This window comes from Camarhynchus parvulus, unplaced genomic scaffold (assembly GCF_901933205.1).
Source record: "Camarhynchus parvulus unplaced genomic scaffold, STF_HiC, whole genome shotgun sequence".
Lineage (NCBI taxonomy): Eukaryota > Metazoa > Chordata > Aves > Passeriformes > Thraupidae > Camarhynchus > Camarhynchus parvulus.
In genome coordinates, this window is record NW_022148237.1 from 307,466 (window position 1) to 319,944 (window position 12,479).

Genomic DNA, 12,479 nt, shown 5'->3' on the forward strand with positions numbered 1-12,479 from the left:
ACCCCCCCAAGCCCCTACAAAGCCCCACAAATCCCTTCAAAGCTCCTTTAGGGCCCTGGGATCCCCTACAGGAGCTCATTGACCCCCCCAGACCCCTCTAACCCCCCCCATTTTAGGGTCCTACAACCCCCCCAGCAGGACCCGATAGATCCCATAAATCCTCGGTGCCCCGGAAAGGCCCTAAAACCCCCCAGAGACCCCCAAACCTGCCCCACTGCAGACCCCTGGAAATCCCCTAAATGCCCCCATCGCCCCCCAGGTACCCTATAGACCCTATAGCCCCCCTAAAAATCCCCCAAATCCCCTACAGACCCCCACGACCCCCTATAAACCCCTACAGGCCCCCAAAACCCCCCCAAAAAACCCCAAAATCCCCTCAGACCCCCCCCAAAATCCCCCACAGGGTCCCGTGGGGGCTCTGCCGCCCCCTGGTGGCCGAGGGGGGAAATGGGAATTGGGGAGGGGGTCCCGGGAATTGGGGGGGGGGATTCAGAGGTTTGGAACCCCAAGAATTTTTGGGGGTGGTCCCAGGATTTTTTAAGGGAAAACTCAGAGATTTGGGGGTCTCAGGGTTTTTTTGGAAGAGTCCCAGGTTTGTTTTTGGGGGTCCCAGGGGCTTTTTTGGGGAGGGGGGGAGTCCCAGGTTTTGTTGTTTTTATTTTGGGGGGGTCCATATGGAAACAGGAACTTTATTGAGCCGATACAAAACCCCCGACTCAGCAAACGCCCCCAAAGAGCCCCAAAAATCAACCCCCGACCCCCCCCCGCGCCCCCCCCCCCCCAAAAAGGGGTCCCGGCTGTGTCCGGGGGGGCTCCCAGTGCTCCCAGTACCCCCCCAGCCCCCCCAAACTGGTGCCGGGCCCAGCTCCCAGTAAGGCCCAACTGGGAGGGGGGGGGCCCACCCCGAATGGGGAAAATCCTGGAGAAATGGGTAAAAATCGGGGGGGGGGGCGCTAGGAGTCGTAATCTTCATCCTCCTCCTCTTCCTCGCGGGCGCGGGGGGGGCCGGGGGCCGGGGGGAGCCCCCCCGGGAGGGTGGGGGGGCCCAGGGGGGCGAAGGGAACCCCGGGGCTGCGGGAAAAGGCAAAAGTGAGGGGGGGGGAACCCCAAAAAAACCCAAAATCCCTCCCCAAAACAAACCCAAAAACCACCCAACCCCCCCCCCAAAAAAAAAAACCAAAAAACACCCAAACCCCCCCTAAACACCCCCCAAAAAACCTCAAAGCCACCCAAAAACACTGTAATCTAAACCCCCCCAAAAAAAAACCCAAAAACCTCAACCCCCCCCAAAAAAAAACCCAAAAAACCCCAACCCCCAAAAACCCAAAAACACCCCAAATAACCCTAACCACACCACCAAAACCCCAAAAACCCCAGACCCCCCCCAAAAACCCCGACCCCACCTGCTGAAGGTGAGCGGGGGCGGGGCCGGGGGGGGCTGCGGGGTCTCCTCGTCGCCGTCGCTGTCGCTGTCCTCAGAGTCCTCCTGGGGGGGGGGGCGATGAGGGGACCCCAAACCCCTCCCCCATGCCCAGGGGATCCCCCAAACCCCCCCAGAGGGAGCCAGAAAGCCCCCAGAACCCCCAGGACCCCCCAAAACTCCCCTGGGAACCCCCAAAACCCCCTCAGGACCCCCCAAATCCCCCTGGGAACCCCCTGAATTCCCCCAGGACCCGCCAAACCCCCCAAATCCCCCAAATCCCCCTAACCCCCAGAGGGTCCCAGGACCCCTCAAATCCCCCCCCACCTCCTGCTCCGAGTCTGTCCCCGATTGTTTCGGGGTCCCCTTGGCCCCGGGACCCCCGTTCTTGCGGCCACTGCCCGGGCGGCGACCCCTGAAAGAGACCCCCCTCATTAGTGACCCCCCTCATTAGAGACCCCCCCTCATTAGAGACCCCCCTCATTAGTGACCCCCCTCATTAGAGACCCCCCCTCATTAGAGACCCCCCTCATTAGTGACCCCCCTCATTAGAGACCCCCCTCATTAGTGACCCCCCTCATTAGATAGACCCCCCTCATTAGAGACCCCCCTCATTAGAGACCCCCCCCCCCATTAGAGACCCCCTCATTAGTGACCCCCTCATTAGAGACCCCCCTCATTAGAGACCCCCTCATTAGAGACCCCCCTCATTAGAGACCCCCCTCATTAGAGACCCCCTGACCCCAACCCCCCCCAGGACCCCCCTGCACCCCAAAATCCCTCCTGACCCCCCCCTCAGGGAGCCCAGGTGTGGCGAGGGTCTGCCACGTGGGTCCCAGAGGAACCGGGGGGTCCCTCAGGTGTCCCCAGGTGTCCCCAGGTACCCCAGGACCCCTCCCAGGCACCCCAAGACCCCTCCCAGGTGTCCCCAGGTGTCCCAAGGGCTCCCTCAGGGCTCCACAGGTGTCCCCAAATACCGCAGGGTGTCCCCCAGCTATGTCACGAGTGTCCCCAAGGTATCCAGAGGTGTCCCCAGGTGTCCCCCAGGTACCCAGGAGTGGCCCCATGCGTCCCCAAAAGGATCCAGAAGTGTCCCCAGGTGCCTCCCACATTTCCCAGGATTGTCCCTAGGTGCCCCAGGTGTCCCCAAGTGTCGGGGTGTGTCCCAGGTGTGTCCCCACACTGTCCCAGGTGTGTCCCCACAGTGTCCCAGGTGTGCCCAGGTGTCCCCAGGTTTCCCAGGGGTGCCCCAGGTGTTGGGGTGTGTCCCAAGTGTGTCCCCAGGTGTGCCCAGTTGTGTCCCAGGTGTGTCCCAGGCATGCCCAGGTGTGTCCCAAGTGTGTGTGGCCCAGGTGTGTCCCAGGTGTGTTCCAGGTGCCCCCAGGTGTGTCCCAGGTGTGTCCCAGGTGTGTCCCAGGTGTCCCCAGGTGTGCTCACCTGCGGGGCCCCCTGTCCCCGTCGCCGTGGGCGTCGTCGCCGTCCCCCTGCATGTCGGGCACGGCGGCCACCAGGTCCTTGAGGAAGTCGAACTGCTGCTCCAGCTCGATGCACTGCTTCCTGTGGGCGGGGCCTCAGACCACGCCCACACCGGCCCGGCCCCGCCCACAGTCCGCCTGGACACGCCCAGTGCACCTGGGACAGGCCACACCCACCCGGCCACACCCACCACACCTGGGACAGCCACACCCAGCCCCAAAGGTGCCTCAGGTGTGTCAGGGACCCTTCCCCACCTCCCTGAGGTGGCCCAGGTGTGCCAAACAGGTGTGGACAGGTGAGGGGACAGGTGAGGGGACAGGTGAGGCACTCACAGGTGTGACGTCGTCATGGTCTTGGCGTTGCGGGACTGGGTCACGTGACACGCCTTGCGCAGCAGCGACTCCAGGAACAGCTCCAGGGCCCGCGCTGGCACCGCAGGGCTAAGGACGGACGGACGGACGGACAGGTACACAGGTGACAGCCCCAGGGACACCCACAGGCGTGCGGAGACAGACGGACAGGTGTGCGGGGACAGACGGACAGGTGTGTGGGGACAGATGGACAGATGTGCAGGGACAGACGGACAGGTGTGCAGGGACAGACGGACAGGTATGTGGGGACAGATGGACAGATGTGCAGGGACAGACGGACAGGTACACAGGTGACACCCCCAGGGACACAGGTGAGCGGGGCGGGGTCCCAGGTGTGCCAGAGGATACAGATGATGACGGGCACGGCGGCCGCCACCTTCCCGATCTCCTCGTCCGTCTGCATGATCTTCTTGATCCGCGCCTGCACAGAGCCCCGCCCTCACCTGAGCGCTCACCTGAGCCCCGCCCCCACCTGAGCCCCGCCCCCACCTGCAGAGCCCCGCCCTCCCTTTTGGCCACGCCCCACCTCGCCCCTCACGCGCGACCCCGCCCGCCCAAGCCCCGCCCACCCCTCAGCCTTGCCCCGCCCTCCCCACAGTTCCCACGCTGACCCTCATGACCCCCCTCGTTGCCATGGTGACGCGACCCCGCCCTGCCCGTTGCCACGGTAAGCCCCGTTTCCCCGCCCTCTGCGTTGCCACAGTAACCCCGTTGCCCCCCCCCCGTTGCCATGGCGGCCCCGTCTCCCCCTCAGCCGCTACCGGCGGGAAGCGCGCGTTGTATTTCTTCTTCTTGCTCGGCATGGCCGCCTCGCTGGCCCCGGGGGCTCCGGGCTCCGGGGCTCCCGGCCGGTCCCGCCCGGCCCCGCTCCCGCCGCTCCCGGCCCCGCTCCGGCCGCTCCCGGCCCGGCCCCGGCCCCGGCCCCGCTCGGCTCCGCCGCGGCCTCCCCGGCGCGCCCCGCCCCGCCCCTTCCGGGACGAGGCCACGCCCCTTCCCGCCAAAGCCCCGCCCCGCCGGAGGCAGCGCCAACATGAACACGCCCTCTGGAAATAAACCACGCCCGCTGACAAGACCGCGCCCCCTTTGCTATAACCACGCCCCAAATGTGCAAGCCACGCCCCCAGCTGTCAATCAAACGCAGGTAGGCCTTGGACCGTTTATTGGGGGAGGGGCGGGGCTTTCCCCTCCCCCCAAAGGCACTTCCGTGGGGGCGGGGCTAAGGCTGGGGGAGGGGCGACCCTACTCCCATTGGCTGCTGTGCCCCGGGGGGCGGGGCGAAGCGGGGACCCCCCCCCAAAAGGCACCCAGGGACCCCCCAGGAGTCTCCCAGTAGCTCCCAGTAACCCCAGCAGGCACTCGGTGTCCTCCCAGTAACCGCATGGAAATCCCAGTGACGCCCAGTTGTGTCCCAGTAACCGCAGAGAGCTCCCAGTGACTCCAGTAACCCCTAAACGCCTCCCAGTAACCCCTAAACGCCTCCCAGTGACTCCCAGTAACTCTAGAACCCTCCCAGTAACTCCCAGTAAAACCCAGTAGCCCTCCATGCCCCCCAGTAGCCTCCCAGTAACCCCTAAAAGCTTCCCAGTGATTCCCAGTAACCCCTAAAACCCTCCCAGTAAGCCCCAGCAAACCCTAAGACACCTCCTGGTAACTCCCAGTAAAGCCTCAAACCTTCCCAGTGCCTCCCAGTTTGTCCCAGTACCCCCCAGAACCCCCCAGCCCCCAAGTCCATCCCAGTCCATCCCAGTCCCATCCCAGTCCATTCCCAGTCCATTCCCAGTCCGTCCCAGTCCATCCCAGTTTGTCCTAGTACCCCCCAAACCCCCCAGCCCCCGCCAAGTCCATCCCAGTTTGTCCCAGTACCTTCCAAACCCCCCTAGTCCCTCCCAGCCCCCCCAGTCCCATCCCAGTCCCTCCCAGTCCATCCCAGTCCATCCCAGTCCATTCCCAGTCCATCCCAGTCCCATCCCAGTCCATCCCAGTCCATCCCAGTCCCATCCCAGTCCCACCCCAGTCCATCCCAGTCCATCCCAGTCCATCCCAGTCCATCCCAGTCCATCCCAGTCCCATCCCAGTCCATCCCAGTTCATCCCAGTCCATCCCAGTCCCATCCCAGTCCCATCCCAGTCCATTCCCAGTCCATCCCAGTCCCTCCCAGTCCATCCCAGTCCCTCCCAGTCCGTCCCAGTCACGAGGAGGGGAACTGGCTGAGGAAGGCGCTGAAGTCGAGCTCGCCCAGGGAGGGCAGCGATTCCTCCCCGCCCCCCCCCGGCTCCGCCCCCAGCCCCATTTCGGGGGGCGCCCCCGGCGGGGGGGGGCCCTGGCTCTGCACCAGGCGGGCGATGGCCTCGGGGTACGACATCAGCATGGGGGGCCCCCCCCCAAAATCCTGGGGGGCCGGGGGGGGGGGCAGCTCTGAAACCCCCCACCCAAAATCGGAGGAGGGGTCCCCGAAGTTTGAGGGGAGCTCGGGGGGTCCCAGCAGGCGCTGGAGCTCCGAGGGGTTCAGGGGGTCCAGGGGGGGGAAGGGCGAGTCCCCCCACAAAAGGGCCCCGAAATCCAACTGGGGGGGGGCCACGCCGCTGGGCCCCCCCCCGGCGCCGATTTGGGGGATCTGGGGGGACCCCTCCTCAAATTGCAGCTGCAGCAGCGCCTCCGACAACGGCTCGGCCTCGGGGGGGGGCGGCACCCCCAGGAGCCCCCCGGGACCCCCGAAAGAGAAGGAGGGAGCTGGGGGGAGGGGAGGGGTGAGGGAGGGGCTCGACCCCCCCCAATTCCCCCCAAAACCGCCCCCAGCCCCATTTATGCCCCAATTTCCCCCTCCCCAATTCCCTCCTCGCCCCCCACCCCCCATTTTCCCCCCCCAGTCCCTCCCAGTTCCCCCCCAGTGCTCCCAGTTCCCCGCTCACCGGCACTGGGGGGGTTCTGGGGGGGTCTCGACGGCACCGCCAGGCGCCGGGGGGGCCGCGACTCGCTGGGGGCTGGAGCTGGGGGGGGGAAATGGGGGTCAGGGACCCCCCCAGGGACCCCAAACCCCCCCAGGGACCCCCCAAAGTCCCCCTGGAACCCCCCCCAGGGACCCCAATAATCCCCCAGGGACCCCAAGACCCCCCAGGGACCCCAATAATCCCCCAGGGACCCCAAAACCTCCTCAGAGACCCCCCCCCAGGGACCCCAATAATCCCCCCAAAGCCTCCCCAAAGCCCCCCAGGGATCCCAATAACCCCCCCAAGGACCCCAATAATCCCCCCAGGGACCCCAATAATCCCCTCAAGGCCTCCCCAAAGCCCCCCAGGGACCCCAATAATCTCCCCAAGGACCCCAAAACCCCCCCAAGCCCCCTGAAGCACCCCAGGGACCCCAACAATCCCCCAGGGACCCCAACAATCCCCCCAGGGACCCCAATAATCCCCCCAGGGATCCCAATAATCCCCCCAAAGCCCCCCAGGGACCCCAATAATCCCCCCAGGGACCCCAATGACCCCCCCAAGCCCCCCGGAGCCCCCACCGGGCAGGGGGCTGCGCTGGATGAAGGAGCGGAACGTTTCCCGCGTGCGCTTGCGCTTCTCCTCGATGCACTGCAGGTCCCCTGCACCAGCAACACCAGTTAGCTCCAGTTAGCTCCAGTTAGCTCCCAGTTAGCTCCGTCACCTGCCTGAGACCCCTGGGAGCCCCCAGACCCCTCCCCAAGCCCACCCTGGTGGGGCAGGAACGGGAATCAATGGGAGCTGCAATGGGAATAGGGATCAGTGGGATCCAGGGACCCAGGAATGTCCCAGAGGGACAAGGGAGCGTCCCAAAAGGACCCTGGAGGCCCCCAAACTCGCACTAAAGACCCTATAACTGCCCCTAGCCCCCCACAGCCCCCTAGCCCCCTGCCCAGCCCACCCTGGTGGGGCAGGTAGCGGAAGTCCACGGGGCCGCTGCAGCTCCATGGATCCGGAACGTCCCAAATCACCCCCAAACCCACAGAATGACCCCATAACCACCCCATAACCACCCCAGAGCCCCCCTAGCCCCCTGCCCAGCCCACCCTGGTGGGGCAGGTAGCGGAAGTCCACGGGGGCGCTGCGCTGGCGGTCCGAGGGCCGCTGCAGCTCCATGCGCACGGTGACCGGGGCGCGCAGCGCCGGGTCCCGGAAGGGCGGCGTGCGGAACACGATGGCGACCTGGCGGTGAACGTCGGCCTGCGCGAAGGAGCCCTTGGCCTCCCAGCCCTCGGCCCAGAAACGGACCTCGATGTCCTCTGCGGGGACAGGGACACCGTGGGGACACGGGGGACACGATGGGCACAGGGACAGGGCAGAGGGACAGGGACAGGGACAGGGACAGGGACAGGGACACGCTGGGGACACTGACAGGGCATGGGGGGACAAGGACAGGGACAGGGCATGGGGACAGGGACAGGGACAGGGCATGGGGACAGGGCTTGGGGACAGGGCAGAGGGACAGGGACACAGGACAGGGACACGCTGGGGACACTGACAGGGCATGGGGGGACAGGGACACCATGGGGACACGGGGGACATGATGGGGACACTGACAGGGCATGGGGACAGGAACACGGACAGGGCATGGGGACAGGGACACGCTGGGGACACCAGGGGACACAGAGAGGGCACAGGGACAGGGCATGGGGACAGGGCAGAGGGACAGGGCACGAGGGACAGGGACAGGGACAGGGCAGAGGGACAGGGACACAGGACAGGGACACGCTGGGGAGACCAGGGGGACACAGAGAGGGCACAGGGACAGGGCATGGGGACAGGCACAGGGTATGGGGACAGGGACACCATGGGGACACTGACAGGACATGGGGACAGGGACAGGGACAGCATGGGGACACCACAGAACAGGGATGGGGCATGGGGACAGGGACACAGATATCCCCAGGTTTGGGATGTCCCAGGTTTGGGATGTCCCTGCTTTTGTGCTGTCCCAATTTCGGGGTGTCCCCAGTTTTGGGATGTCCTGGTTTTGGGGTCTCCCAGGTTTTGGGGTGTCCCGTTTTTGGGGTGTCCCCATTTTGGGATGTCCCAGTTTCAGGGTATCCCAGGTTTTGGGGTGTCCCATTCTCAGGGTATCCCAGTTTCAGAGTGTCCCCAGGTTTGTAATGTCCCAGCTTTGGAGTGTCATGGGTTTGTGATGTCCCTGATTTTGGGGTCTCTCCGGTTTTGGGGTGTCCCATTTTTGGGGTGTTGTTTTTGGGGTGTTGTTTTCGGGTGATTTCGGGGTGTCCCTCACCTTTCTGCACCTTGTCACACAGCAGGAAGATCTCGTCCCCGCCCCGGCAGCTCCCGGAGTTGCGGTTCACGCGGCAAATGCGCAGCTCGGCCGTGCTGGGGGCACCTGGGGACACCGAGGGGTCATCGGGGTCATTGAGGGACACGGGGACACGGCAGGGTCACGGCGGGGTCACCGTGGGGTCACACAGGTGTCACACAGGGGCGCCACAGGTGTCCCCAGGTGTGTCCCCAATGTCCCCAGGTGTGTGTGGGATGTCCCCAGGTGTGTCCCCCAGCTGTCCCCAGGTGTCCCCAATGTCCCCCAATGTCCCCAATGTCCCCAGGTGTCCCCAATGTCCCCAGGTGTGTCCCCCAGCTGTCCCCAGGTGTCCCCAATGTCCCCCAATGTCCCCAATGTCCCCAGGTGTCCCCAATGTCCCCAGGTGTGTCCCCCAGCTGTCCCCAGGTGTCCCCAATGTCCCCAGGTGTCCCCAATGTCCCCAATGTCCCCAATGTCCCCAGGTGTCCCCAATGTCCCCAGGTGTGTCCCCCAGCTGTCCCCAGGTGTCCCCAATGTCCCCAGGTGTCCCCAATGTCCCCCAATGTCCCCAATGTCCCCAGGTGTCCCCAATGTCCCCGCTGTCCCCAATGTCCCCAATGTCCCCAATGTCCCCAGGTGTCCCCAATGTCCCCCAATGTCCCCAATGTCCCCAGGTGTCCCCAGGTGTCCCCCCCGGTCACTCACGGTTGTCGTAGATGGGCTGGGACAGGACGGGGGAGGGGCCGCAGCCCCCCCGGGCCCCTCACCCACACCTGGAAGCAGAGCCGGACAGCGGCCAGGTCCCCCACCAGCACCACCATACCCGTTCCCCTTCCTATGTGCACCCCCAGGTCGTGCACTGAAACCAGCACAGACCAGTATGAACCAGTACGGACCAGTATGAACCAGTACGGACCAGTATAAATCACTATAAACCACTATAAACCGTTATAAACCAGTATAACCCAGTATAAACCAGTGACACCCCCAGGTCGTACTCGCCCCCGCGCTGCTCCGCTGGCACTGAAACCAGTACAGACCAGTATGAACCAGTACGGACCAGTATGAACCAGTACGGACCAGTATGAACCAATAGTACAGACCAATATGAACCGGTATAGACCAGTATATACTGCTATAAACCAGTACAGACCAGTAGACCTACGCCAGTAATCCGGTATAACCAGTATATAAACCCATATAAACGCCCATAAACCAGTATAAACCAGTATAAACCAGTGACGCCCCCAGCAGCCCCAGTGCCCTCCCAGTGCCCTCCCAGTTTATCCCAGTCCCTCCCATCCCAATCCCAGTGTCTCCTATCCCATTCCCAGTCCCTCCCAGTCCCTCCCAGTGCTCCCAGTACCGTTGAAGGGGTTGTTGTTGGTGCGGATCCGCTCGGCCACGGCCGCCTCCAGCTCTCGCTTCTTCACGCACTGGATCCCCAAATTCTGGAAACTGACCCCAAAATTGGGGAATTGGGGGGGAATCAGGGCTCAGTCTGGATTTTGGGAGCCCCCAGATGCTCCAGGGGGATGGACCCCAAATTTTGGAGGTTCCCAGGAGTCCTGGGAGGGTCCTGGATTTTGGGAGTCCCCCCCCCTTTTTCTGGGTGGTTTCACCTGAGCTCCCAGGGGTTCCCCGGTATTCTGGGAGATACCATCTGCCCTGGAGGGGGGTTCCCCAATCCTGTGGGTGATCCCACCTGCTCTTTTAGGGGGGTTCCCCAATTTTGGGCTATCCCACCTGCCCCGTGGGGGTGTCCCCGAGGTTTTGGGGGGAATGTCCTGGATTTGGGGGGGATGTCCCGGATTTGGGGGTGTCCCTGAGGTTTTGGGGGGGTGTCCCGGATTTGGGGGGGTGTCCCGGATTTGGGGGTGTCCCTGAGGTTTTGGGGGGGATGTCCCGGATTTGGGGGGATGTCCCGGATTTGGGGGGGTGTCCCGGATTTGGGGGGGATGTCCCGGATTTGGGGGGGTGTCCCAGATTTGGGGGGGATGTCCCGGATTTGGGGGGGGTGTCCCAGATTTGGGGGGGTGTCCCAGATTTGGGGGGGATGTCCCGGATTTGGGGGGTCCCACCTGTGGATGCTGCGCTCGGGGCACAGCTCGGCCTCGTAGAAGCCGTCCCTGCAGTCCTTCCCCACCAGCTCGTGGGGGTGGGGGCGGTGGGGGGGGTCCTTGGTCACCAGCGACACCCGGACCCGCCCCGGGCCTCGGTAATTGTTCACCTGGGGGGGCAACAACTGGTTTGGACTGGTTTGGACTGGTTTGGATTGGTTTGTACTAGTTTGGACTGGTTTGGACTGGTTTGGACAGGTTTGGACTGGTTAGATTGGATTGGTTGGTTTGTACTAGTTTGGACTGGTCTGGACTGGTTTGCACTGGTTTGGACTGGTGTGGACTGGTTTGGATTGGTCTGGACTGGTTTGGACTGGGAGGCTCACGGGGATGCTGGGATGGGTCTGGGGGAGGCGGCTGCTGAACCCTCCCATGGGGATGGGGGCACTGGGGGGGCTCAGGAGGGCTCAGGGAGGGTCCCGGTGGGTACTGGTCTATACTGGTCTATACTGGGATGCACTGGTTTGCACTGGGATGCACTCACGCGGATGGTGGGGTGGGTCTTGGTGCTCTCGGTGCTGTGCTCCCCGGGGATGGGGGCACTGGGGGGGCTCAGGGAGGGTCCCGGTGGGTACTGGTCTATACTGGTCTATACTGGGATGCACTGGTTTGTACTGGGATGCACTCACGCGGATGGTGGGGTGGGTCTTGGTGCTCTCGGCGCTGTGCTCCCCGGGGATGCTCCCGGCCGATCTCCCCTCACATTTGTACCTGAACCTCATCCCGCGCTGCTTGGGCTGCTCCAGGATCTCCACGAACGGCGCCGCCCCCCCCGGCTCTGCGGGGGCACACGGAGGGGGGGGGGGGTCCCGTCAGGCCCCTCCCCCACACCCCCTGCACCCCCCCGGGGGGGTCCCGGACCCTCGGGGACCCCCCCGATCGCCCATCCCCGGGGGTCCCCACTCACCCGGAGCGCCCCAGTCCTGCAGCAGGAAGGGCAGCAGGTCCGGGGGGGTCACTGCGGGAAAATGGGGGCGTTAATGGGGGGCTTCGGGGGGAGGGGCTTCGGGGGAGCATTGCTATGGAGGGGTCGCTTAAAGGGGAGGGGCCGCATTAACAGGGGGTGCTGCAATAAAAGGGGTCATTTTGGGGGGCTCATTTTAAGGGGGGTCAGATATAGGGGAGGGGTCACTTTAAGGGGAGGGGTCACTTTAAGGGGAGGTCGCTTTCAGGGGAGGGGTCCCATTAACGGGTGGGGGTCTCTTCACGGGGGTGTAGCAATAAAATGAGGTCACTTTAGGGGGAGTCGCTTTTAGGGGAGGGGTCACATTAAGGGGGGGTCACTTAAAGGCGAAGGGTCGCTTTTAAGGGAGGGGTCGCATAAAGGGGGAGGTCTCTTCAAGGGGGTGTCGCAATAAAAGGGGGTCACTTTAAGGGCAAGGGTCGCTTTAGGTGGGTCGCTTTTAGGGGAGGGGTCACTTGAAGGGGGGTCAATTTAAGGGGAGGGGTCACATTAAGGGGAGGGGTCGCTTTAAAGGGAAAGGCTCACATTAAGGGGAGGGGCTCACAATAACGGGGGGCTCTCTTCACGGGGGTGTTGCAATAAAACGGGGTCACTCTACGGGGGTCACTTTAAGGGAGGGGTCTCCCCACAAGCCCCCTCCCCACCCTCCAAGGAGCCGCCCCCCCCTCTTTAACCCCCCCCCCCCTTAAAGTGCCCTCACCCCCCCCTCACCCCGCGACCCCCTGACGTCACCGGGGGCGGAACGGCCCCGAACCCCCCCCGGGAGGGTTCGGCACTCACCGTCCTCCATGGCGGGGTCCGGAGGGTCCGGGGGGTCCCGGGGGGTCCCGGGGGGGTCCCGGGGGTGGGGGAAGGGCGGGGGG

The 12,479-nt window shown here is 64.4% G+C and overlaps 3 protein-coding genes across 3 annotated transcripts in view; all 3 read right to left on the reverse strand.

The window, feature by feature from the left end:
- The window catches only part of FAU (FAU ubiquitin like and ribosomal protein S30 fusion), a 581,541-nt gene that overhangs the window by 107,158 nt on the left and 461,904 nt on the right, over nt 1-12,479 (reverse strand). The window lies entirely within an intron of this gene.
- DRAP1 (DR1 associated protein 1) lies at nt 943-4,166 on the reverse strand. Its single transcript, XM_030969998.1, has 7 exons — nt 4,029-4,166; nt 3,616-3,688; nt 3,229-3,322; nt 2,858-2,977; nt 1,748-1,835; nt 1,404-1,486; nt 943-1,071 (listed from the first exon to the last, which is right to left on the reverse strand). Exons 1-7 carry the CDS (start codon nt 4,068-4,070, stop codon nt 954-956), a joined length of 618 nt encoding a protein of 205 aa, XP_030825858.1. The 5' UTR covers nt 4,071-4,166; the 3' UTR covers nt 943-953.
- Nucleotides 5,407-12,431, reverse strand: RELA (RELA proto-oncogene, NF-kB subunit). Its single transcript, XM_030969965.1, is given in 13 exon segments — nt 5,407-5,997; nt 6,177-6,254; nt 6,776-6,856; nt 7,301-7,513; nt 8,512-8,616; nt 9,238-9,269; nt 9,271-9,335; nt 9,527-9,555; nt 9,899-9,990; nt 10,614-10,762; nt 11,282-11,430; nt 11,560-11,610; nt 12,397-12,431. Coding segments are annotated over 13 exon segments (1,596 nt in total). The 5' UTR covers nt 12,407-12,431; the 3' UTR covers nt 5,407-5,455.